The sequence below is a fragment of the Thamnophis sirtalis genome, unplaced genomic scaffold, assembly GCF_051295495.1.
Source record: "Thamnophis sirtalis isolate CommonGarterSnake01/CBP01778 unplaced genomic scaffold, rThaSir2_p1.2 scaffold_8, whole genome shotgun sequence".
NCBI lineage: Eukaryota > Metazoa > Chordata > Lepidosauria > Squamata > Natricidae > Thamnophis > Thamnophis sirtalis.
Genome location: NW_028261388.1, coordinates 35,990,112 through 36,017,895, shown reverse-complemented (window position 1 = coordinate 36,017,895; position 27,784 = coordinate 35,990,112). Strand labels below are relative to the sequence as shown.

Sequence of the window (27,784 nt, the reverse complement as noted above, 5' to 3'; positions counted from 1 at the left end):
TCTTAAAGCTGTCAAGTTTGAACACCCCTGGTTTTTTTTTCAAAAGGGTTAGGGGTGCAAGGCTTGACAGCTTTAAGACTTGCTTGCTTCAAATGCCAGAGTTTCTGAGCCAACATTTTGGTTGCTAAGCAAGAGAGTTGTTAAGTGAGTTTCACCACATTTTACAAGTTGGCAAGCCACTCCCACCCGGTCACAAGGCCGGCAAACCACTCCCATCTGGTCACATGGCCGGCAAGCCACTCCCACAAAGCAGGTCACACCTACATAAGAGGTTCTAAAAAAATTTGAAACCCACCAATGGTGGATACCCATGGAAACAGTAAACATATTACATCTATAATCACCTGCAACAATTCTTCCCCTTCTCCCTATATTGCCCATTATGGTTTAAGGAAAGCTACCAGGAGGTATAATTTGTATGTAATATTCTTCAGTAAATTCAGCTAGTCTTTCCATATAAGTGTATGCATGTAGATCTACTGTACCTTTCCAGAGAAAATCATAATATATCCATGTATCACTGCAGTAGGAAAATACTCAAAACTAATTAATGTAAAATGGATATTAAAACTGATTGATGGTCTTAAAGTTGCAGTGGAAATACCACTCTTTTAAATGTGGAATGTTACTAAGTGTTGGGTGTTACTTTAATTAATAGCTTGCTCATCTCCTGCATTTTTAAATAAATCATTCTTTATTTTTAAAACATCATAACATCATTATTACTTTTCAGTTAGCTTCACTGAACCATTTTTTCTGTTTCTTACCATATCCAGCAGATTAGTAAAATGAGCTTAGTATGACAGTTGTATAAAGTCATGTCGCAAATATCTTGCATTTTGGGAATCAATGGATGTATGATGGAACAATAATAATTAAAGACACTTCCAGTAAACTGAAATTTTATACAGCATGACATTTTTGAAAAGAAAGTGAGAGTGTGCAACTGCTTCCATTACATGCAATAGGAACCGATACTAAACTCAGTAATAAACGCAGTGCTATTAATAGCAGTAACATATAGAGTAACTTATAATAAAATACTACACAGTAAGAGTAATAGATGAAGCTAAAGCAAGCAGATGAACCTAGATGCATTAGATTTACAACATCAACTTATAGCAAAGAGATATCTAAGCCAAATATCATTGCCTGAAGGTTTTCAGAAATAGGATTATTAGATTTTGGTTTTCGTGGTTTTTTTATTTTTTATTTTATTTTTTGGAGGGCATAGACTTCTATAGCAAGGAAAAGTCAGTAAGTTGATGTCCAAGGTAATGAGAAGCCATAAGGAAGTTTGTCTGGCTTGGTGCACTAGGTTAACCTATCAATTACAGCTCATTCAACAAACCAATATTTAATAAGCCAGGACATAGCCCGATATTGTAAACATAATAACCAGGAAAATAGTCTCTCAAGTTCATCCAGGAATTGCATACAAATGACATTTTATTAAATAAACAAAAGTCATTACTTTGAATTATTTAAGGAAAGGTTCAGGTAATCTTCATTTAGCAAATGCCTCATTTAGAAATGCCTCATTCACAGCTATTTACTTATTTATTCTGCTAAGTTTTTATCCCACCTTTGTAGATAACTCAAAGCAGTGAACATATCTAATACTCTTTCCTCCTCCTGCAGGCTGCAGGTGATATCTGCAGTACTGCAGGCTACTTCTGCTAATCATCGACTGCCAGCAGTTTGGCAGATCGAATCTCACCAGGCTCAAGGTTGACTCAGCCTTCCATCCTTCCGAAGTGGGTAAAATGAGGACTCAGATTGTTGGGGGCAATAAGCTGACTCTGTAAACCGCTTAGAGAAGGCTATAAAGCCCTGTGAAGAGGCCTATAAATCTAAGTGCTATTGCTAGTGCTATTTTCCCCACTACAACAACCCTGTGAGGCAACTGGGGCTGAGACCATGTGATTGGCCCAAAATCACCCAGCCAGTTTCCATGCCCATGCCCAAGGTGGAACTAGAACTCCCAGGCTGCTGGTGTCTAGGCCAGCCTTAACTACTATACCAAATTGTGATGCTGATAAAAAAAATTACAATATTTATATTTTATTAACCCTTGCAGGTCTGTAAAGCAACAAAAAGTGAAATAAAATTGTAATCACAGTGCGGTTTCATTTAATGAACAGTTCACTGAATAATTGAGTTGCTGGTCTAAGTTGTAATCACTAAATGAAAGCTACCTATTCTTTAGCTAAAACGTGAAGTATGTTTCTTCCCTCATTTCAGAACAGCCCTATAAGTTGTATTGCACATAACATTGAATGTCAACCTCAGAAAATATCTGGAATTCTCTACTTAAAAGGGAAAATATGTCTGATGGATAAGAGCTTCTCTAGTCAGTTGTCTCCTGCCTCCTATAGTAGCAGCATGGTTGACTATTGCGTATTTAGCACATCCATGTTACTAATAGGCATATATACTATGTGGTATTTTATTCAAATATATTATATGGTTATATGTATAAAGAAGTATTCTACAAATAGTTTAGGAAAATAACATGAGAAATACCTGTAGGACATTTGTTTATAAATAATGCACATATGCAGAAACTTTCACAAACAACTTCAAATAAAATTAAGTGCAGAGACTTAAAAGCTTTACCACTCCTGATAGAACTGCCATAATAGAAATATAGAACAAGTTTTCTATTAAAAATTGTACAGTTCTAAACTCTAGGAAATCTATATTTGACGTTGTACTGGACGGGGAGAAGAAGGCAGAGAAGAAGATACTTTCCTTTAGCTACCAAGCATGAATCTAATTAGTGGTCCAGAGTTGATAATCTAACCATTCTTCCACATCTCTAAGAGTAGGGATGATCACAATCGGCCACTGAACATGATTACTGAAAACTCTCAAATTTTAGGTCACTGTTGAAATCTTTCTTTTAGCTGGATGATTTGGGAGCTAACAGCCAATCCATTTCACTGTAGTGTGGAAAGCTCAACTATGTCAACAGAGAAATGTAAGCATCTTTTTAAGGCAAGTAGAGAAGCAGAACTTGGACCACATATTCATTTAAACTGTTGTTGCCTTCATAATATGCATGGTTGATTGCTTTTCAATTCCATAGAGTAGACTGGTGCGGGTTGAATCCCTTAGAATCCTAGAAGAGAACCAACATAGTTTATATATTTCAATTTTGTTTTGTTTCTTTCGTCTTGTTTAATGTAAGTGGAGCTTCCTCACTTTTCTAAATCTTTTTCATTTATTTTTGTAAGCTTTTGTCCCTTGATCTTTCAGTTAAATTCCTTGTGGCAAATGATATTTTTCTCAGTGTCTTTACTTTTGATAATATTTCTATTCTATCCTAATCAGCAGTGTAAATAAACTCATCAATAAAACAAGAGCAAAAAATACGTGTCTCCAGAGAATCATTAAAATACTAAAACATTAATCATGTTGCTTATTTTTACTGCAAGGAATCAAAAGCTAGCTGAAATGTTGTTTTCCACGTCTTCAGAATGCTGGAAAAGAAAGGGCCAAGTGTCCCTCTAGGGAGCAGCATGTTCCATGGTATGTAACCATCAAGAGACAAAGAACAATAATAAAGTTATCCATGGTAAAAACTAAAACAAACATTGCAAACTATTATGATGCTATCAGCCAAACATTATTTCAACTTCCACAAGTTCTCTGAAATAGTATGTGCTATATTCAATACCTCTAGAAAGTGAAGTTTGAATTCCTGGAGGTAATGAAAAATAGCATCCTCCCAAGACATTCAAAATGAGATTGGTGGCCCAATTCTGATGGGAGAAGGCAGTCCTGAAAATACTTCAGGGGAAAGTACATAGGGCTTTATAAGTCAAAGCAATATTTTGAATTTCACCCAGAAGCACATCAATTAGAAAGCAGCAGTTGAGTTTCCTTGGCACCAAACAACAGTCAATAAATGGGCAATTACATTTTGGATCTACTAGTTTCTGAATAGTCTTCTAGGGTAATACCACATCAGCACAACATAACTCTGTGGTACCGAATGTTTCAGCTATCTTAGCCCATGGTTGGAACAACTTGTTAAAAAGAACAGATCTTCCCCAATGTGTGGGTCTTCCTTCTCCTATAATCATCTATCGAGTGCTTCCTGAAATACATTTCTTTGCTCATCATTATGTCAATACTGCCCTCCCTCATCAATGATTCTAGTATTTTGTACTATTTGTTTTTCCTGGTTCTGACCATAATATGCAGAGCATTTTTGTAGGAGCACTAAATCCAATTTATAGTCAATCATCTACCCCCCTGAATGATAATCATTATCCAAACATCCATCTATCAATCCTCACCACAATCCTACCCACAACACTCACTTTCTACCCCATTTATACAACTTCCTAATAGCCTTTCCCTCAAATTTTCACAGAACTTCTGACCTTCCTTATACACCGCTGCTGCTAGTATTTTATAATATGACAAGTATCTTCCTCTCATTTCCCTACGCAATGAATATGGAATACCGTTCATCATTCATTGCTCATTACGCATTGTCTCTCCATGGGAGCAAATTTTCAATCTACCAGTTGGACTGTCAGCCTCATTAGGTAGACCAGACCAAGAATCAGCTCCAAGGAAGATGAGATGTGCTATAATAACTCTGTCTTACATATACCTCCTCTAAGCTCCATCTTTGCTCAGTCCATATTCTTCTTCCCTACTATCTTCACATCCTGTCTCCCATCGCTTGCCTTTAGTCCAATTCTTTATTTGCAGCATTCTACAAACTGCATACCCTTCACTCTTAAAACAGTCTACTCCATTGCTTACTCTTTTATCTTCAATCTTGCCTATACTACAAAATTCTCCCTTCAAATTCTTCCCTTCCCCAATAACCTCCCTTATATTACCATTAGCAATCAACCATAACAATATATTGACAAATCTTTTTTTTTAAGTTGATGGCAGAAAAATGTTTCCATGTACTTTTGTTTTGTCCCTTGGTCTAGCCTCTACATATCTTTATCAGTCAGGATTTTGTTAGCAGGGTACTAAGAGGGCAAAATGCAGCGTGAAATATTCTCAAGTTAGAATTCTAAGTAACATTATACTTTCATAGAATTGTGATATTATGATCAAAGAGTTGTGTCCTTTGTGCCACCTCCAGTATATCAGGGTCCAGAAGAGATCATACAGATATCCAAGAAAACTATTCTTAAATGCTTATTTTTTTGGAGCATTTCTCTCTTCAAATTTATTTGTTCTTTCTCCAAAGCCCTAATCTACTCTAAAAGCATGTAATCTATATTTCACTAATAATTTAAGTCCCTTCTAGCCCAAATACAATGGTATTTAATGGTATTAATGGTGCATTATCTGGATGTCAAGCTCATTAAGTAAACTCAAGCACATAAGCTAATTCCACTGTATTGTAAAACTATAGTAACAGTATCTTGCAAATATGAAAGTGGAATTCTCCTGCCATCACCTTTATTATCCAATAACCTAGGGAGCCTAAGCCTCTTGCTCCACTTTCTCTCCTCCCACTATGTAGCTGACTGTTTCCTAAGCAGCATCTCTTTACCCCATCTCTCAAGTTCATTCCCCACATGCTATTAACATCGGATGACTTTGGACTGGAGAAAAATGCAGGTTTGAGTCCGGTTTGTGTTTTATTAATTAGCAGGTTTGGGCCCAACCAATATTTGAATGGAAGATCTACAGGGAATCACAGGGCTATAGGCTAAACTGGAAAGAAAATTATATGAATGTATCCAGAAAATCACCACAAGATAAATTTAATTGGAGAGAGGTTTTACTTTCAATAGCTGAATATGTAAACATCAGTGAAATAAAAGAAAGATCAGGCTTTTTCCTGGAAAAATAGCGGTACATCCTGCTTATTACACAATGCTACCATTTGGAAAAGATTCCTTTCCATTGTCCATCAAAGCAAAATGTTTGAGAGTAGAAAGAGCCATTTTTGCAATTGAGTTGTAAACCTTAGTGGGCATATTGAATATTCTTCCCAGAATGCTATGACTCCTGCAAGGAATATAAGAAAAAATTAACAAAGATTGAGCAGAAAGTGAAGTGAACTAGCACAAAGAGTTGCTAGTTCTTCAAAGCAGCATCACTTCCCCTCAGCTTTTTTCTCTTCCCTTTTGTATCAACGGCTCTAGCTGCTTATTTAATGATCAGCATCTCCTTTTCTTTCTACACATTCACGAAATGGGTTTTATTAAGCTTCCTTCTCATTTTTCTACACTGGTCTTTTATCGGGTACAAGCCAAGAGCCATTACAAAAACAAGCAAACCTCCTTGTTGAAGTGAGGTGGGGGGATCATTTTAAATTACTTGTTTCTTCATCATAAATTACAGCATACTGATTTTCAGGGCAGTTGAAGTTACCAAGCAATAAAATCCTTTTTCTAACGGATCTTAGAGATGGGAGAAAGGAGCATGTGAAAATATATCTAAGTATCATACATTCAAAATTCATATCAGACTTCTTTGTTTTATGACAGGAAGTTGGCATTATCTTTCCTAATGACATTTGGCTTCAAGATAAAAATGTGCAGGAAAACACACCCCAGCGCTTCCCGTCAAAGCATTCATTTGTGTAAATATGACCTTTCAAATTTCAAGATCTCTCTCCCCAAAAAGCCAGACATTCCCAAACTACCTCTATCCCCCCCACCCCCCGGATATCAATTTTATAAGTTAAGAAAAGTTGGTGTTCCAAACATATTTTAGCAGTTTTCTGTACTGCGAACTCTCACATTCAGAACCTCTTATTACTCATGATTTTTTTCATAAATTGTCTAAATTTTTCATTGTCATCGTCATCATCATCGTCATCATCATCGTCATCATCATCTATTTATGGTCAAAAACCATAGAAACGAAGAATGATTTGCAAAACTGAGAATTAACTATTCTTCCAGTATGGGCAATTTTTTTAAAAAAATTGATTTAACACTCTACAATCAAAGAAACTCTTGTACTTTCTTGCATAAAAAAGTACTAATAAAAATAGTACAAAGGTCAAACTATATAAGGTAAGACAAAAATAATGAATAGGATATTACATTGGGAGAAAGTACTCCAGAACTGCTTAGATTTCAAAAGTAGTGAAGTGTGGATGTGTGTTTTTTTGTGGAAGAGTTATAGAAATGTTAAACCTATCCTTTTGTACATCCAGATCTGAGGTTTTCTTCTTCACTTCAATCCAAGCTTTATCTAAGCCCAGTTTAAATATAGACTGCAGATCAGCAAAACTTGTAAAACCAAGTTGTTTTATTTTGTTTTTTGTTTATCTCAGCTGTCAATTATGTATGCATTATTTCTATTGTTATATACTGTTTTTCAGTGCTTTTAACTACTGTTAGCCATCCAGAGTTATGAATTTGAGATGGGCGACTAAATAAATTAAATAATGAATACATCGAATATTATTTGTTTTTTTCTTAGGGAATTATATCTATCAGTAAAAGTTGGGCTAAAGAATTACCCCCTAAACCACGGGCCATACAGCAAAAGACTTCGTACTTTATCTCTGAAAAGTTTTATTATTGTAGATAGATAAATAGATATTTATTTCCTGTCCTGCCTGTGTATTAAGCTATTGTGTTCTATGTTGTAACATGTTTGGAAAATTGGTCTTTCCAGGAAGTAGTTGACTAAAACTAAATGCCTATAATTTATATTAATAAATGCATAAATATATAAATGCATATTATGCAATTATGACTGACCTATAGATTTTTACTCTTATACACATTCAAAACCATTTAGATAAAGCCTGTTAATATTTTAGGCAAACATTCTAACAGTTTCATTCATAAATAAACATGTACATGTACTTCCTAGCATGCGTTCAGCTGTATAAATCAAAGCACCTTTTAAAAGTTCTTTAAGTTCTGCTACAACTTTTGATTTCTTCTTTTTTCACCTACATTGTATTCATTTTTTTTATTTCACTGAATTCATCAGTTCAAAACCTTTACCACTTCCTCCTCATAAGATCTGAGGTGTAATACTGTGGTCATCACCAATCCAGACCATATATATTTGCCTCTGTCATCCATCATGGCTTTGTTAATCAAGATTTTCATGTAACTCTTTTTAATAAGATAGCAGATAAAGGAGAAGCAACCAGAACTGCCTTTGGGCTATCTGTAACATTCCTGCTAATAGTCTGTTTTCCTGAATTTTAGCCAGTATGTCACAAGAACAGCAAAACCCCACTTTTACTTGAAACATGCTAGTGTTATCCTATGTAATGCAGTACACTGCAAGACAACATACAGCTGCCCACAAGCCGCCAACTAGAATGTAAGTAAGAAAATAACTTTATTTTAGTAACCACAAGTCATAAAATAGGAATGCCATGAACTAACAATAACAGAGTTTAAGATAGAGTAATAAAAATATTAGATTCCAAGGTTACAACAGAATAAAGCCAAAATTACAACTAAGAAGAAGTATTTCTTTCTCAGTTTAAATGACAGCAAAGCAAAAGTAGGAATTTGGTTGCTGACACTTGGAAACCTATATGCAAGAAGACAGTTCAGTATTTCAAAGACGGAGCCCTTGAATTCATCTGCCATTAATAATTGGGCCTTGATCTCATTGTAAATGGGGCAGTGGAGAACATAATGGATAATGTCCTTCGCTTGAGCCCATCACTTGCTCTGAAAATTTATGGACCAAGAAACAAGTTACCCATACTTTAAAATGATCCTTTTTTCCCTCCTCACTTCAACAAGGAGGTTTGCTTATTTTTGTAATGGCTTTTGGCTTGTACCTGACAAAAGACCAATGGGGAAAAATGGAAAGGAAGGCTAATAAAACCCATTTCCTGAATGTGTAGAAAGAAGCGGAGATGCTGAGAATTAAATAATCAGTTAGAACCATTGATACAAAAGGGAAGAGGGGGGGGGGAAACAGAGGGGAAGCGAGCTGTTTCAAATAACCAGCAACTCTTCGTGCAAGTCCCTTCACTTTCTGCTCAATCTGGGTTAACTTTTTCTTACATTCTTTGTAGAGGTCATAGCATTCTGGGAAGAATATTCAATGTGCCCACTAAGGTTTACAATTCAGTTGCAAAAATTGCTCTTTCTACTCTCAAACATTTTATTTTGATGGACAATGGAAAGGGATCTTTTCCAAAACAGTAGCATTGTGTATTACAGTAGCAGGATGTATTTCTCCAGTAAACAATCTGACCTTGCCCCTTTCTTTTATTTCACTGAAGTTTACATAAGCAGCTATTGAAAGTAAAACCTCTCCCCAGTCAAACTTATCTTGTGGTGATTACTTGGATACATTCATATAATTTTCTTTCCAGTTTAGCCTACAGCCCTGCGATTCCCTGTAGATCTTCCATTCAAATATTGATTGTGTCCAAACCTGCTAATTAACAAGGCCCAAATCGTACTCAAACCTGCTTTTTCCTCCAGTCCAAAGTCACCCAATGTTAATAACATGTGGGGAATGAACTTGAGAGATGGGGTAAAGAGATGCTGCTTGGGGAACAGTCAGTGAAGAGAGGGAGCTCAGGGGGTGGCTTCCATACTTTTATAATGCTGATACAAAGATAAAAAATTGGATAATTATAGAACAGTGGCATCTTTATTAGCTTCCCTTTCAAAAAAACCAATAGCTAATATTTTCTCTCCTCTAAGATCTAAGTTCTTCCAAATATGGTAGGGAACTAGAATGTACAAGTAATGTGCCTCTAAAGAATGCTTGCATAGATGTATTCTAAGGATTTATATGCTTTATCTACTTGAAATGATGTCAAGTAGGGATTGAAATGTCTTTTAGAGATGTTTAAAAACTTTTATCAGGGAGAACAAAGAAATCAATTGACTGGAACTAGTATTTGTTCCAATCAGGGGTGGGTTTCGACCGGTTCGCACCAGTCCCTGCGATCCGGTTGGTCGCCGAACCCGGAAGTAAGTAACTTCCAGGAACGGCGAAGCCCCCCCCCCGCGCCCGCCCACGCACGCCCGCACACCCGCGCCCGCTCCTTACCCGGTTTTTACGAATTCTGCACTTTCCACACATGCGCAGAACGCATACAGCGCCTGCGCGATCCTCCAGGAGCAGCTGGAGCATCGCGCAGATGCTAGTACGCATGCGCGCGCTGCGTGCATGCATGTGTGCACCGCATGTGTGCGTGAGGATGCCGCGTGTGTGCGCGAGGACGCTGTGTGCGTGCGCGAGGACGCCGCCGGCCTCGTTCCAACCGATCCGGTTGGAACGGGGCGAGAAACCCACTCCTGGTTCCAATATAGTATTATGGATTGTGCTCTTTTCTAATATATTAGTGCACATGTAATGAGTAGGATGGGGCAAACTATCCCATACCAATATATTTGCTTGATATAATCCAAGCAACTTCATATGAAGAGAATTTACTACATGAAATCAAGTAGTAAAGCATTAAAGATAAAAATGTTTGACAAATTCTTTTTATAAAACTGAATAATTTACCTCTCTGTTTTTTCCTTTGTTGTCTCCAGCAGCATACACTCACAAAAATAACCAGGATCACAAGAATCAAAGCCAATACAACTGGTATCACAGGAAAAGATTTTTTTGTATCATCTGCATGGGAAAAAAAGGGAATGTTACTGCAGATCTATATTACTGAAACTCCATCAATCCACCTCATTAGAACCTACAACGAAGGTGTGTTACAGTTACCATTGGTGAGGGACCTCTGTTTGGTGAGATGTTAAATCTATCTATATGTTGTGCAATTAAAGAATTTCATCATGAATATTCTTTAATTTCACAACATATAGACATATTTAGCCATAGTTTCAATTGGGAAAATGTGACCATCATAGACCAACCAAGTCCAAAAATGCCAAAGAATTTCTAGAAGCCTGGCACTCTGACAAATCAGCCCCCACTAGACACATAGACATTAACAACATCTATAGACTATGCAATAGAGACTATTCACTGAGCCTAAAATGGAACACTGTGGACCCAACCACCTCTCCACAAACAATCAGCATCCAGATCATCATACTGTAGATTAACTGCAAGGTTAATATCAAACCAACAATCAAGTAAATGATACCCCAATCAACAACTGCCAAACAGCCAAACATTGTATTGTGTTGTGTTGTGTTCTACTCTATTCTATTCTATTCCAGTAGATAGATTCAGATTCAGGCTGCAAAATTCACCCAGCCTAAAAAGGAACAGTGTGGACCCAACCACCTCTTCACCAGCAACCACCATCCAGATCATCATACTGTAGATTAACTGCAAGGTTAATATCAAACCAACAATCAAATAAATGATACCCTAATCAAGAAACTGTCAAACAGCCAAACAGTAAACAGCCCAACCAAAGAATCTCTAAGATCACCAACACCAACAGGGCAAGCCACCATTGATAGCAAACTGTACTCCTAGCTAACATCACTGATGATGTTAGCTAGTTTGGGTAATAAAATATCTGCAAGAAAACAAGCAAGGTCAGAGAGCATCAAGGACTCCTCATGTCAACCCTGAGCTACAAATATTCTCCTTTATAAGTAAAAAAAAAATATTAGCAGAAATAAGATTTTCAAACACTCTCCCACATACAGACATAGAGTTTTATCAGCTTTTAGAAAAGTGCTTTTATTGGACCTATTTGTTCTGTTAACTTACCTATTCCTTTTCCTAGCACTTTAATTCTTTTTATTTTTCCTCTGTGAGAAATCTTGCAAGTCAGCCCTTGTTCAACCTTTGATTTGCTTATTGAAATGTTGCTTATGACCGATAATGTGCCATTTGGGTTTGTGATATCCTTTTCTTTCTTTACACCATCTGATGGATCCCATGAAATATTTGGTCTTGGAAAACCAGTTGCTGAACAGTTGGCATGCAAATGATTACCAGAGATGCTGTAGTCTATAGATGTTTTGAGATCATCTGTGACACACATCACAAGATCAGAACTTGATTAGTATAGCAATAATAATAGCACTTAGACTTATATTAAAGTGACCAGATTTTAAGATGGGTAAAGTGGAACACCATTGATGGGGGGGGGGGCTCGGAGCACCTGAACTGTAAAAAAAAAAAGCCTTCCCCCGATTGCCTTCCCCCAACGCCCCCCAATCCTTTCAAAAGCCACCCCCATCGCCAGCCTCTCCCAACTGGATCCCTGCCTACCTCCCCTCAGCTCACCCAAACCAGGTTGCTGATGGCAGCTTGCACGGCATGGCTGCAGGGAGAGCGTTGCCCGAGAGAAGCGGGCAAAAAAAAACTTCCAATGGCTGAGCCGCTTGGCCTGGGACTGAGCCTCCTCCTCACTGCACTGCCGCCGCTGGAAAGCCACCCCCCCACCCGAGGCCACCGGACAGTTGTCGCAAAAACATCGCGCATTGATGCATGCATGCACAGGAGGGGAGAGAGCCTTGCCCCTCATCGGGCGCTGAGAGCGAGCCGAGTGGAGGGAGGGAAACCACTGCCCTCTAAAGGTCACATCGGGAATGACACTTCAGAGAAATAAAAACTTTTTTTTAATGGCGTCCTTTTTAAAATTGATGATTCGGCGTCTTTTCTTTCTTTCGGAAAATCGGGACTTTTTGAACACGCCGCGGGACATGGGACAAATTTTGAAAAATCATGACTGTCCCGCCAAAAGCGGGATATCTGGTCACCTTAACTTATATACCACTTCATAGGGCTCTTGTAATATAGTATAGGAGCTCAAGGGAACAATAAAATGTGAATGAGGAAACGATTAGATTAAATGCATTCTTTCAAGTGGAAAGTGGACTTCTGGCTAGAAAATTCACATAATCATTTCTAGGTAACATCCTTAAATGTCATAGAAAGTACCATTATGTCTCTTTATATTTTATGCAATAAAATACAATAACATAATACCCTGTTAATCTAGATAGAATCCATTTTGCTCTCCAAATGTTTTGTATTTCAATTGATATCAGACTTAGACAATATCCAAGAGATTGTGTGAGTTATTCAAAATATTTAGTTGATGCCAAATGAACACAATATCTTCTAATTTAAGCTAACTGCAAGGTATTGTGGTTTAAACTTTTGGAGGGAACTAAAACGGTCTCTGTGTTATATGGGCAGTACTAATTAGATCTACTGCAAGAGATATCAACTCCATTGTTGCAGTGGCCAAAAATAATAATAATCTCACAAAACGAAAACCCCCAAATGTTTGCAAAATAAAATGAATGTGGACTTCCTGGTGTACTTTCTATGAAATTCTATCAAATTTGTCCTGAGTGAGGACTATTGATTATTATTTTTTCCTTGCATAATTTAGTGTTCTATGCCCTCAAGTAAAGCACATGGGTTATTGCAGTGTTTCTCAACCTTGTCAACTTGAAGATGTCTGGACTTTAACTCTCAGAATTCCCCAGCCAGCGAATGCTGGCTGGGGAATTCTGGGAGTTAAAGTCCAGACATCTTCAAGTTGAAAAGGTTGAGAAACACTGGGTTATTGTAATAGTGCCTCGTTTAAAGACAAGGCCTCATCAATACTCTATTGAAGCTAGTTTTATTTGGGCAGACTTACCATAAACAGAAAGACAGGGTTGTCCCATGTGAGGTCCTACAGGAAACACAAGAAATGCACACTGGTAGCAACCATTATCTTCTGTTGTCACGTTCAGCAAATTAATAGCAGTATCGTTAAGGCTCCAAATTATTAAATTGATCCGATCTTTATCTTTTAAAACAATTGAACCTGTATCTTTCTTATATGTTGCAATGTTTTCATCATTTCCATTCTTTTTTTTGGTCCATGTAACTTGGTAAATATCAGATTGTCGTAATGAAGTACATCTCAAAGTGACATTGCCACCTAATTCCACTTCTTGATTGCTTGTCATTACCGGATCTGGTAGAACACAAAACAGTTCATAATTGCTAATTATACATGTACTTCAGATAGCAAATATTTGTCTTTATAAAATCCTTTCTCCCTAAAAGTCATTTGAGTAAGTTGCTTTTATAAATCCAAAATTGCTCTGCTCATTTTAGCCACTCCTCCACTTGTCTGGTAGATAACAAGAACTGCCTGTGCAAATAAGCAAACATCTTATTTCATCTTTATTATCTCTCCATTATCTGTTCTCAGATAATGAACATCTTCATTATCTTTTCTCAAAAACAGAGTAATAGTAATATGTATATATAGGTCTTTCCAAAATTACAAATGACAAAGAATATACTGGAAAACATTCTGAGTGGTCTATGCAAATGTAAGAATATTAGTTGTGCAACATTTAAAATATATGATTTTCTCAATTGAATATAATGAAAGCTGTTCCATAAATACCTTTTATAGATTTTAACTTGTATTCCCTAGTTTATAAATAGAGAAGCTATTGTCTCTATTTATAGGCTACAACTTATATTTATAGGCTATTTGTACAATCATGTAGAGTTAAGGCAAATACATAGAAATAGCTTCTCTATTTATAGGCTATGGAATATATTCAAAACTAGTAGACAGTATTTTGTTCTGATTTTTAGTGATAAATTAAAATTCCTGCTATGCTTATAATGTTCCTTGCTCATCTTTGTTAGGCTCTTGGATTAATTTCTACAACACTATTATTATTTTCATCAATTACCGTAAGTATTCTATCGAATACTTACAAATCCAAACTACAGAAGAAATGTAGAATCACATAGGACTGGAAACGTGAGCCCAACTCTCTGTTAGTTCAGGAATTAAAATTAAAGCAGTCCAAAAATATAGCTGTCAGATGCATATAAATGAAAGGGACTGTACCACTTCTCTGTTATTAGCTCTACTTATCAAATTGCTCTTATTGTTACAAAGGTATCCCTATGTTTCAATCAAATATGTTTAAACCCACTATGCCATGTCTGTAGTCTTATTTTAACTTGTAATAATATAATTCTAAAACCTGGAATGTCCCCATTCAGACATTCATGGCTTTTTAGTTCACTGTTTATAACAAGATCATTCTGAAGGTTTTCAATTTATAAATGTACTGGGATGCAGATGAAGACCATGTTATTATAGATAGAATGAAGAGTTGTAACTTAGCTGGTAAAGACAATTGTTGATTCGCTGAACACATCTTAAAATGGAGAATCTCCCTAATGTTTAGTACAAGCAGAATAATCTAGGATCTTTTTTGGACCAGACTGCTTTTAGGGTTCTCTTAGCACCAGAGAAGATTAGGGTTTAAATAGCTGAAATGTAAATCAATCACAGCTGTACTCTGCAAATGTCAATTTATGTTACGTAGGCTAAATTAAAGATTATTGAATGAAATGGGTTAAGAAGCAATGATGCACTGCTCCATCCCAGGCTAATCAACTTGTATAAATGAATATATTTCCTAATGCTTAGCATATCTGTGATGAATTCACATTGCAGGTGGTTAAATTTAAAAATACTCTGACACCTCAACAAGTCTAGACACAACTTTAGCCAAATAAATCCCAGAGTATTCTAGTTAGATGAAATATCCGAGAAATCTTCAATTTTTAAGATGCAATCACAAAATCAACACCTTTTGTAATCTCTTCATTTTGTACATTCTTTTGTAAACAACCAATCATTTTATTTCATTACTATATGTCACAGTACGGTCATCTACATTCCTTTCATCTGCAGGTTGAAAGTTTCAGACTACTCATGCTATAAACAATAAACTATAATAAAATATGCAAATGATGCAAGTTCATGGTGTGTGAATAGTGACATATCAAATTTCATATCTATGCTCTCACAATGTCAGTATTAGGCAGCTGTCTATTTTTAATAGCCATAGCTTTCTTTGAACATCCCTTAGCATCTGAAGATAATTCTACTTTTATAAAGCACAGAAAGGTTAAATTCAAAATTCTGACAAGTAGCCATTTCAGATGTGAGAGGCACTATTAAGAAATGGCACTGCTTGTACAGCAATAATGGTGTGAAAGAATTATCAACAGGAATTTTTTCTCTGACATCATTTTTTCTCTGACATCAAGAGCTGAAGGTGGCACAGTGGTTAAATGCAGCACTGCAGGCTACTGCTAGATCAGCAGGTCAGCGGTTCAAATCTCACCGGCTCAGGGTTGACTCAGCCTTCCATCCTTCCGAGGTGGGTAAAATGAGGACCCAGATTGTTGGGGGCAATATGCTGACTCTCTGTAAACCGCTTAGAGAGGCCTGAAAGGCCTATGAAGCGGTATATAAGTCTACTGCTATTGCTATTGCTATCACAAAATATGCAAAAGAAAATGTTGATAACTCTGAAATGTTTTGGGACAAGATGCTTTGGACTGATGAAACTAAAAATTGAAGTATTTAGCCATAACTAGATAAGATACATTTGAAGAGAAAAGGAATAAATTATTTTAAGAAAATAACACCTTGACAACTGTTAAGCATGAGAGTAATTCTAAATATTTTGAGGATTGTATAGCAGTCAGTAACTTATGATACACTGTGCAGGTTGAAGAAAAGATAATTTCCCCTGATTATCAACATGTCCCAGAATCTAATTTCTAAGTTAATGAAGAACCTGAACAAGACAATAATTTGAAATGACTTCCAAAATCAAAAATAAACAGGAGAGAAATATGAAAGAAAGAAAGAAAGAAAGAAAGAAAGAAAGAAGGAAGGAAGGAAGGAAGGAAGGAAGGAAGGAAGGAAAGAAGGAAGGAAGGAAGGGGGGAAGGAGGGAAGGCAGAAAGAAAGAAAGAAGAAAGAAAGAGAGAAAGAAAGAAAGAAAAAGAAAGAAAGAAGGAAAGAAAGAAAGAAACAAACAAACTAACTAACGAACTGTAGGAAATAATATAATATGACTGTGGTGGTAATAAATTATACTTCTCAAGCTGGACATACCCTTTGTGGAACAGAACACTACAGCTATTATGCACAAAGTCAGATACTGCAAAGTCCATGTAGTATAAATACCCTCCATTCTCTAGGAATAGTAAAGGAAAAACAAATTAGTAAAACATTTTTCTACCCCCCAAAATCATTTTGAATATAATGAAAGAAGACCATGTATCAATTATAGTGTCTTCCAAAGTCTAAGAAAGTAGCAGAGAGAAGGCAACATCTTACCTGACATATTCCATACATATAAATGTTATTAAAAATCGTGAAGAAATGGAAATCTTTGGGAAAGCACACAGAGAGTTCAAATCTGCTGGATCACCTGGCTTGTTTTATAGTATTAGAAACAACAGAATGCACAACAATTTCTCTCATATTTCTGAAGTGATATACAGTACAAATCCATGTAACAGCAAGTATGATTTTCATGGGCTGTTGGATTTTCTAAATGAAGTGATCTGTATATCTGTATGTATGAATAAAAAAAAGAAAAATGTACAATACATGGAGATGGAGTTGACCTTCAGTTGATAAAAAGAAACGGGAACCCAAATACTATAATTCAAGTTGATTCTATATCCAAACACAAGAGAATTCCTATCATCAATCATCATAAAACTTCATTCTTCAATAATATCATTTCCATTCTTAAACTCTAATACAATTAAAAGTTCCCCTCAAATCTTTATTTTTCGATTTTCTCAATTGTGATTTCATTCTACAGATCCTTCAGTGAGCTACTTTGCATCATTAAACACCTCAATGGAAAGCAAACACAACCAAAAAACTTCAAGGGATCCTTAAAGCAGCTCCCTCAAGCTTTGAAGTACCTGTAGCTGCTTTGTGATACAGATCCAGAGGGACACATCATTTGTGAGCCAAGTGCCTACTGAAGAATTTGCACAACCCTGTTAATTCGTATTTATTTACTTATTTATGTACTGTTACCTACCTTGAGCATGTCTTTGCAGAAAAGCAGGCTACTGTATATCAACAATGAAATAATTAACCATCACTCCAGCAATGTCTAAGTCTAAGTCACTTTGTACAATTCGATTAAATCCAAAAGAAAAACAACGTGAAAGACCCAGGTTACTTTTGTTCACTGCAGATTGGGAATATCAGCAGTGAAAGAAATCAAAACCAAAATAGTAGAAGTAGCACGCAGCACCATCTCCAACAAAACACTAAGCTAAACAAAAACAAAACAGAAGCAAAACGACACGAACCCACCATCAAGTTCAATGGAAAAATTCTCAGGCACAATGAGAATCACAGAAGGATCTTCTTGCAAGTTGTAAAGCTTCTCAAATACATTGAGAAAATCTTCTCAAGTGTTCTGAGGAAGAAACGGAAGCCTGGACTAAAGTTTCGAAGGAAGTAGAAGGCATACTTTGGCACCGTGCTAAACTTTTCTTCATTCCTGAAGATTTCCTGGCTTCCCTAGTTACACACACACACACACACACACAAACAGACACAAACAGACACACACATAAACATACACACATCAGTTTCTGGTGGATTTGAATGTTAATATATCATCGCCCCTTAAGGCTGCCTTTAATTAAACCAGTGCGAAGTATCAAACAGAGTATCAACAAGGATATATATATACATACACACATACATACTGCACAGTGTGTGTGTGTGTGTGTGTGTGTGTGCAAGAAATATACATGTAAATTTGATCCGTTTGATATTTTGGATTGGTGGAAATTAAGGGGAGGTGTCAGATTAACATTCAATTCCCCAGAAGCTGGATGGCTATCTAAGACTAAAATGGATTCTGAATGAACAGTATTTTATATGAAGTGTTTAGCTAGGAATTGCTGTTCAAATATACAAAAAAGCCCAGTCATAAATGCAATAGCCTATGCTAATTTGCATAAAAATAACTGATATAACTAACTGGCTGGAGAGGATGTGTATACAAAATATAGTCATGTACACAGGAGTCAATTTTCTATCTTTGCATACATACTAGAAATACATATTAGTTACTCTGGACATGGTCACAAATTACAGAACTACTGGCTATGCAAAAAGCATGTTCTGTTTCAGTGTGAAAAGCATGAGTTGGAAGGCAATTATGTAGATTAATATCTCAGGCCAATTGGACAATACATCTTGGATATTAGGAACATAGAAAAAATATATCAAGCAAGAGGAAAGGTAAAGGGACACAGGGTTACATATAATACAGATAGTCCATGAATATCTGGATAATTCATTATGTTACTGAAAAGGCATTGAAAATTCATCTGGAATTTCCAACATTGATCTAGAAATATTCAAAGATAAACAAAAGCACTTCAGACCTGATTTATTAGTATTTCGTCATTTTTTAAATTTCCTGAAAAACTATTTCTCCCCAGAAATGGAAGAAAAATTGTTTTTAAAAACAGAGAAGAAATGTTCAACACAGTGCTGAAAGAGAATCAATTGCCAAAGAAACATTGAGTTCTTACAACTGATACTTTCTAATTATAACTCAATCCCACTAAAATAACATATGCTTGTGATTCAGCTTGTGCAAATTCTTGAAGAATGGGCTTAGAGAAATAAGGATTGTTATAACGACGACATGGGAAGAAAAAAGTGTCATATGGAAAAAATGACAGGATACAGATGGAAGTAACTGGGAATGGAATAATAAGAAATAGTGGAAGAAAAATATTTATCAAAAGAAAAACAGAAATGGCTTTTTCCTGCTTTTAAGGTCAATGGAAATATGTCAGTGCAACAATGATGTGAATTGCCTTAAAGACATCCAGTGCTCTCAAGAGATAGGCAAAAGTAGTAAGAAAAAAGAGTAACTACAAGTACAATAAGTACAATAAAAGTAAATTTATTATTCATTTACTGGTGTTATTTCTTTAATAGAAAGAATTTATAGTACTTCATTCTAGACAGTTCCAAGGTGGTTTAAAAACTGCAGAGCAATTCTAAAATACAATAAGAAGAGGTGGAAAATAGTAAACACAACAAAAGCAGGATGCAGTGTACCCATTCCAAGAGTATGGTAATATCAGGAGAATTAATGGCTGGAGAAAGCCAATAAAACAGGATTTTTTTTTTTAAAAAAAGAACAAAATTAAGGATTGATACCAGGAACATCATGTCAAAGCAGAAGTGCCATTATGAAGAAGGCCCATCTCTGGATCCCTACCAAATGGGGATCTTCCCCCAGGAGAATAAATGCCTCTGTGGCCAATGTCATTTAGGACACATTTTGAGGTAACCCTGAATGGTTTGGAGCTAGAAACATAAAATATCAATACTGTGACTATGGCTTAATAGGAGACTACTTACTAACTCTCAATTCATAGGGTTATGCTAGAAGATACTGTGATTAATGGAATCAAAAGCTGATGAAAGGTTGAGTAACAGAAACAAAGTCGTCCATATGTTTTTAAAACCAGTAGGTTAATAAAGACAATATTTCATATAAGCAGATCAGAATCCAATCTGCAGTAAATCAAAATAATCAGTGTCTTCCCAGAATACATATTAGAGTCCTATGATTCTTTCGGTCGTTTTGATCAGAAAGGAGCTTTTGTCATTTGGCAACAGTTATTACAATCTTCTAGATCCAGAGATTTAGTTTTCTTTGTTTTGTGGTTATATTTACTGATTCTTTAATAACAGCAGGAAGCATCCCCCTTTCTATATAATGATGCTTTCACCCTTTACTTCACCCACTGCTTCAAGTCAATACTCCTTGGCCTATTTGAATTAGTTCACAATTGGAAAGGATTAAAAAAATCAAGCTGATAGAGTAAAAGCTTAAATTTCTTCTTTACATCTCCCTGAAAGGCTGAAACTGATTTGGGACATTGTTATTGGGGGGGGGGGGGGGATAAATTTTATCCTTGAATTGCATTTAATTGTCTTGATAACTGTAACAGCAAATATCAAAGAGCTTGCACAGAAGAAATTATTTATATTTAAAGTTCTACTGGATTTCTATTTGAAGATCGAATGGAGACAGCAAAATAAACATTCTTCACTGCTTTCATTACCAAACCAAAGGCACGGTTATGTTCTCTAACACATATACAGTTATCTTCACAAACTTATGACACCAGTGCTTGAATTACTTGATATGCTTAATTATTAAAAACCGTCTGAGAAACCAGTAAAAGGTTAATATTTTACAACATTGGAGACCCATGGCACCCCAAAGTTCTGCAGTAGGATCAGGGTCTCAACAGGATCATCAATTCTAACTGTAGAAAAATAAACATATCCTGAATACATTGGATTCACAAGTTTTTATATTAACTATGTTAATAGTCAGGGGCCAAGGTGGAAGCTATAGAATCAAATTTCTCCAGTCACCAGTCTTAGAATTTATTGAAATTGAAATTTCACTAGTCTTAGAATTTATTGAAATTGAAATTTCACTAGTCTTAGAATTTATTGAAATTCTAAGCTGTACCATCCAAAACAAGTGATGTGAAATATAATTGGGTAAAAGGTCACCACAGGAGCATCATCCCAAACCAGAATAAGAATGTTAAAGTGGTCCATTTGCTGTGCTTAGTCATGATTGCTATTCAAAATATGTATTCCATAGAAACATATACATACGTTTTTTTAATGTCTGGTGATAACCCATAAAAAATTTCCAGGAATACACTTAGTATAGCTTAGATAGCAAAATCTATTTCTCGTATGCCTTCCCACCCCCCCAAAAAAGCCCCATCTGTACATTTACCATATTTGAGTCATAGAAAAGAGATTCATTAAACCTTAGGACAGTTGGTAGAAGAGATTATTTTATAGCATTCCAGATCCATTTAAAATTTCATATTTAATTCATCCATTCTTTCCCCCCCTCTATATACTATACTTTAAATTAGAAATTTCTTGGAGCAGGGATCTGTATTCTACAAGGGCTCTAGGATTCAATATTCTCATAATCAATAAAAATAAAACCAGCTGTTTACCAATATCAAAACAGAGAAATGGTTCTAGTCTACTTGTTTAAAACACATATAATAAAAGATATCAACCACATTTACTCTTGAGAGAGAATTTGCAATGCAAACATTCACTCCAATGCAAAAACCCATCTTAAGGCAGATCTTAGCCCTAGTTTCTTTCTGCACAACCAATTGAACAATATGACTTCCTTGATACTGCACACACTTACCTTCAGTTGCAGATTCCAGTCGTGTGGAAAAGGAGAATGCAGCCAAGGCTTCTGTATCCAACTAAACAGTGAACTGTGATTTTTTTAAAAAGTTGGAATGCTCCTCCTACCCTTCAAATCCTTATGCCCAAGGGGTCTCAAATCATTATTTTACTCAGAACATCTGAACAATAAATGGTTACTAAAACTGGTTTGATAGATGTTGTCATCTGATAATCTCAAAAAGAATCTTATCTAAATAAACTACAAAAATTTGTCCTAAAATAATCCTGGTTGATCTGTGTTGTGAACTGCAAATCATTTAGAATACCAAAAGATCTGGAATGATTTCTGCTTTACTGGAAATGTTAAATGATTGAACTGGTAATTTATTTGGGTAAACTAATCAAGAAATGTCAATCAATACAGTAGGATATAGAGGATGTCCTTAGTACATAGACCAGTGGTTAGTTGAAGATTCTTGCTGAAAATATATATAGCCTTTTTAAGAAGCTGATGAAGTGGAACAGGGTTTGGAAAAAACAGTTACGTACAAATCATTGTTTTCAACTCTGCCATAACAAACTACTTTTAAGTGGTTTGCAAAGGTTTAAACATCAACTATTTCTAAATTTCTGATATGATTTTAAAAGAAACTGGCAGACACTGCAACAGGTACACAAATTAAACCAGAATGATTCTCATTGTATAGATAGTTATGATGTGAAAGATTTGAAAGATTTGCTTTCTTGAATGAAGTCACACAATAAATGATTCAAGTAAAATTGCTTCCAGGAATCCCGGTTTCATTAGATAGAGAAGCAGAACAGTATTCTGATCCAATATATAAAATCTTAATTAAATCTTAAGAAGTTTAGTGGGACTTACTCTAGTTATTTAGGATTTATTTATTACAAGTTAATCTGTGTTGTTTTCAGACATTATTGCAGCAATCTGTCAAGAAAGTCTGGCAAATGAGCTTTTGAAAACAAATAAAGATATTGAAAAGATGTGATTTTAAACTAATCTGACACCATCACTTTTAATAGTATGATTTCGCTGGATTCTGGACCTGAAAAATAGGACAGAGACCTAACATGACTCAAAGCTATTAGTTTTCCACTCCTGCTTTGATGGGTTATCTGAACTTTGGAAAAATGTATTTGCCTATATTTTAGTGGCTAAAACTTGAAAAATTTGCTTTTTAAAATTTTACAATCATTTCACAGTATTAGTTTATTTTAGCCAGAAAACACACTCAGGATGTTGTATCATTTTAAAGTTTTATCAATTATGTTTTCATGCATTTTTAAAGATAAGAAGTGAGCCTGTTTCTCTTGCATTCTCTTTGTTTTTCCACATATACACCCCGGTATCTCTAACACAGATCTATCTATATATTATTTTTCTTGAATTGTAATTTGAGGGGGCGGGGAATTAGATAAGAATATCCCTTCCCATTTCTATCAAACTTCAAGTATGTTTTGAATAATGATGCAGGCAGAGTGTTTTCAACACCAGATGGCAGCATACGGTCTTACCATTAAGAAAGACTTACTGCACTTGTTAATAAAAGTGCAAGACCAATAACTTGCAGATATTCTGATTACTTGAGAAAATATTAGCACTAATACATAATTAAGATTTGACAGCAACTTCAAACACTTGTGACCCGACATTAAGAACAGCTAGCCAGCTGACCAGAGATTTTCATAAACACCTTTCCCTGACTGGAAAAAAAAGTATGTAACAAAAAAACCCTTCAGAACTGAAGAAGCTTCTTGGATGAGAAGTAAAACATCTTCAATGAAAAACAAAACCCAGTTGCCTTTTAAAATAGCACCTTTTGGTAAGACTAAGATGCAGAGTTATGTCAAAAGATAATGTACTTCACAGATTGCATATTTGTATGTGTTTGGGATTGCATTGTATGGTGACAAATTAAATGCATTAATCTGTTATGTTCTCAAGCCAAGGCAGTTTGGTCTAGTGATTACTGCACCTCCCAGTGGAAACTAGGAGACTGTGAGTTCTAGTTCCATTTTGCATGAAAAAAAGCTGGGTGACCTTGGGCCAATCTGCCCAATTCATCTCCCAGGATTGTTGTATGGAAAATGCAATAGGAGGCAGAACAAGTATTAGATATGTTTGCCCTTATAGGTAAGATATTAGAGTTTGTCTATTGTTTAGTTAGCTTACCTTATGGGGGCATCAAAGATTGTAATTTATCAATGATTTCTGAGATTACAGGTAGTCCTCAATTTACAAGTTTGTTTTGCGATGTTTCATAGTTACAACAGCACTGTAAAAGTGACTTATGACTATTTTTCACATTTATGACCATTGCAGCATCACAATGATCATGTGATCAAGATTCAGACATTTGGCAACTGACTCATATTTATGATGGTTGAAGTGTCCTGGAGTCAACCTTCTGGCTAGCAAAATGAATGGGGAAGCCAGATTACACTTAACAATCATGTTACTAACTTAATCACTACAGTGATTACTTAACACCTGTGGCAAGAAAGTTTGTAAAATAGGGGCAAAACTGACTTATTGAGCAACATAAATTTTGGGCCCAATTGTGGTCACGTTGAGGGCTACCAATATTAATACTTCTCTGTACTGGGTTGGAATTCCCTAGTAATTCCCTAGCTGGAATGCCCAATACTAAAAAGGTATGCTAAGGCCCTTATTTAAGAGGTCATGACTGTCTGATTTTAAGAACTATGGGCTGATGGCTGTTATTCCAAATGTAGCTACGCGCTAAAATAGAATCCCTGCAGCTCCTGGCATTGTTGGTGAACTTGCTGTAGTACACAGATACTCTTTAACCCTGATAAATAATATTGAAAGGACCCCTGAAGGATTAGAGCATACTCAGAGTGTAAACTAATTGAGCTTTTGTTAAATTGCTGTTGAGAGAAGCTCCATTGTAACCTAACGTGCCAACTTCATAGATAAAACTTCTAGGCAAATTGCCAAGCTTAGCCTAGTAAAGTATGAAAAGAAAAAAAGTGGATTGTACCAAGCAACCTTGCTTGTAACTTGAAATGTGTGTTCAGCATTCCCTAACAAAGCTCTGTCTTATATGCCAGAAAATGTATTTCTTTCCTCTTCTAAGCTCCATTGTTTTCAGTGCACTGAGAAAAATCATGATGTTTGCGTAACATGAAATAAAGTTTCTAACACAATGATGATCTGTACAAGATGTGTAAGACTATAAGAAGTTTGACAAAAAGTTCACAGACCTCAGACGGTGAGGTTCACGCCTGTTTTATTCTCTATGTTAAGGTGCTCTTGTAAGATGGGAAACAAAAATGCCGTCAAGTCTTTTTGCTTTCTGCAGAAAATGAAAACTGATTATTAGTAGCCTCGTGTTCAGAGTTGCATTGGAATGATCAGATTCTGAGCTGAATTCAAAAACCTTACAATACCTAGCAGAAGGAAATAGGGTAGTGCAGTCCTGTCCCTATTTTTGTATCTTAAAATTGTTGTTGCAAGTGTTGACCACAATGATTTTACCAGAAATGGAGCAGGAGGTGAGAAGGAACAGTTTGTGCAGATTCTACTTCTATATCTCTTGAATGATGTCAGATTGGCTTTCTTAGTGAACCCTGCAATTATCTCTGTAGCTTCTCTATTGTTTTTAAATGAAAGCCTAAGGGGGGGGGGGGAATCACTTGAAAGGATTGTGTGGAATTGGTATGAATTTCTTCAAATGTGCTATTTGTAATCATCTGCATTTCTCTTTCATATAAACTCAGGTTTTTTGTGGTGGGAAGGAACCTTCAGAACCCAAGTGAGCAAGTGTACAGTAAAAAGAAAAGTTTGATGGGAGAGTTTATTTATTTATCCATTTATTTATTTCTTTTTTTAATCCATTGCTTAGGTGCCTCAACTGCCAAAGCAACTTAGGCAATGTACATGATAAGAAATAGCTAAAACAGAATCAAATATTAAAAAATATAATACCCTTACTAGGGAAACTGACAGTACCATGTAAGGCACCCAAAGGGAAGTTATAAGATACAGTGTCCAGGGCCAGGTTTTCATAGCTTTCCAACAGAACAGCAAGATTGGATCTGCATTGATTTCAGAGGGATGCTCCTCCACAGGACAGGGACTTCACCTCAACTCAGGAGAGTGAAGAGGGCAAAAGAGGGAGGAGAAGAAAAGTCACAGATCTGGAGACCCTGCTGACTGATGGCTGCTGCAAGTTGGTGCTAGTTGCCCATTGCATGTGATTGGAGCATAGACTGTAGAAGTCATAGAGTGTGAAGATTGACGGTAAATTTACATCTTTGTTATAACTGTGAATTACAACTGTGAGCTGTAAACAAAGCAAATGCTAAACAAGGAATAAAAGATTCTGCTAATGTAGACTTACAACAAAGTAGCATTAGTTCATCTAGTCCTATCTGGTTTATCTGGGAGAGCTGACACCAATCTTGCAACTCTGAAATTTCCTGCTGCCACTTTTAACCGCTTGATCGATTAGAGCAGGTCCTTCCTAAGGTTTTTTTCTCTGACCTTTAAGCCACTGGGGGCTCCTGCCTCTCTTATCTGATGGTTTCCTAGGCAGCATCTCGTTTCTTGAGGTCATCCACACATTCCATTACACATTTTGTGAGCACAGCAGATCTGATCTGTTGATCTGTGCTTACAATTTAGTGTTTGGTGTGAACCAGCCTTAGAATCATGCAGAAACTTAGAATTTTCTTTTTTCTTTTTTTAATTATGTGTTATCAAGTCATTTTAAACTCCTAATAACCACAGTCCCTAACTGTTCTTTCAGGTCTTTGGGCTCATCACCACTATATCTGATTCACTTACCTTGCTGTTGTTCATGTTTTCTTCTCTCTCCTTCTATCTTTTCTAGCATTAGAGCCATTTCTAGAATGTTCTACGCATCATGTAGAATACTTTGAAATGTAGGATACTTTGAACCAGGTCATTTATGCTTCAAGTGAAAACTCTCAGGCTTTCATCATACAAACAGGTTTTCTTTGTTTTATGAAAATCAAATGGTTTTTCAAAAGGTACAATGGGCATAAGACATCACTGTTTTAACATAAGCATAAAAAAAGGGATTGGCACAAGTAAAGGGAGCTGCAAGTAGCATTTTAAATATTGATGTTTTCTATTTATTCTCAGCTGTGTCATATACACATCTAAACTGTACAAATAATTTTAAAAATATTTATATGTTTATTTTTATTAATACCATAACATTTACTATACTGTCAATATATAAGGTCTTTCAATAGTTTGCAATAAAGTTAAAAACAATGATAAATTTAACTCAATAACAGAAGTGATCATAACAGTAAAAAATTACTGATTCATTGGTTTGACTTTACTGTCTTACAGACTACATATGATGGACAATGGATAACATCCACTCATTCTGTTTCTGTGGCTGCCATATTGACAACACTCTGGATAGCTTACAAGCATTAAAAATGCTGTCCTGTGTGAAGAGATAACTCAAATAAATCTCTATGATCTAATGGTACATTCACACAATATCCAAGCCTAGTGCCTGTGGAAGGAGTGAAGCAGTTAAGACTGTCTTGAATAATGCAGTGTGAGGGCCAATGGAGCTTGAGAAGAGAGAAAATGGGGCTCTGTGATGTAACATGAATTAATAGACAGGGATCCAAAACATGTCAGTCCTGTCATAACTTGTCAGGTACATATGTAGACATAGTTGAAGATAGGCAAGAATACTCAGAATACAAATATTCAGGCCCGGAAGCCATTCAAGCTTTATAGATAACAAACAGCACCTTGAATTTCACATAAGTACAGTT

The 27,784-nt window shown here is 35.9% G+C and overlaps 1 protein-coding gene across 2 annotated transcripts; it reads right to left on the bottom strand.

Moving 5' to 3' along the window:
- Positions 1-671: 671 nt before the first annotated feature.
- LOC106538321 (OX-2 membrane glycoprotein) lies at positions 672-18,188 on the bottom strand. Of its 2 annotated transcripts, none has more exons than XM_014052774.2 (6): positions 18,059-18,188; positions 16,829-16,910; positions 13,529-13,852; positions 11,638-11,901; positions 10,459-10,572; positions 672-3,124 (listed from the first exon to the last, which is right to left on the bottom strand). In XM_014052774.2, the coding sequence occupies exons 1-6, from the start codon at positions 18,059-18,061 to the stop codon at positions 3,117-3,119; spliced, it is 795 nt and encodes a 264-aa protein (XP_013908249.2). In that variant the 5' UTR covers positions 18,062-18,188; the 3' UTR covers positions 672-3,116. The 2 variants fall into 2 exon arrangements, with proteins under 2 accessions (XP_013908249.2, XP_013908247.2); XM_014052772.2 differs by lacking the exon at positions 18,059-18,188 and adding an exon at positions 17,054-18,026.
- Positions 18,189-27,784: the final 9,596 nt, after the last annotated feature.

Bases quoted from the DNA above. Each gene is read 5' to 3' on its own strand.
- LOC106538321 (XM_014052772.2), bottom strand. The intron at 13,853-16,828 runs GTATGTCCAGCT...GTGTTCTACCAG, and splicing joins AGTGTTCTGTTCCACAAAGG to ATCCGGTAATGACAAGCAAT. The intron at 11,902-13,528 runs GTAAGTCTGCCC...TGTGTGTCACAG, and splicing joins ACCCTGTCTTTCTGTTTATG to ATGATCTCAAAACATCTATA.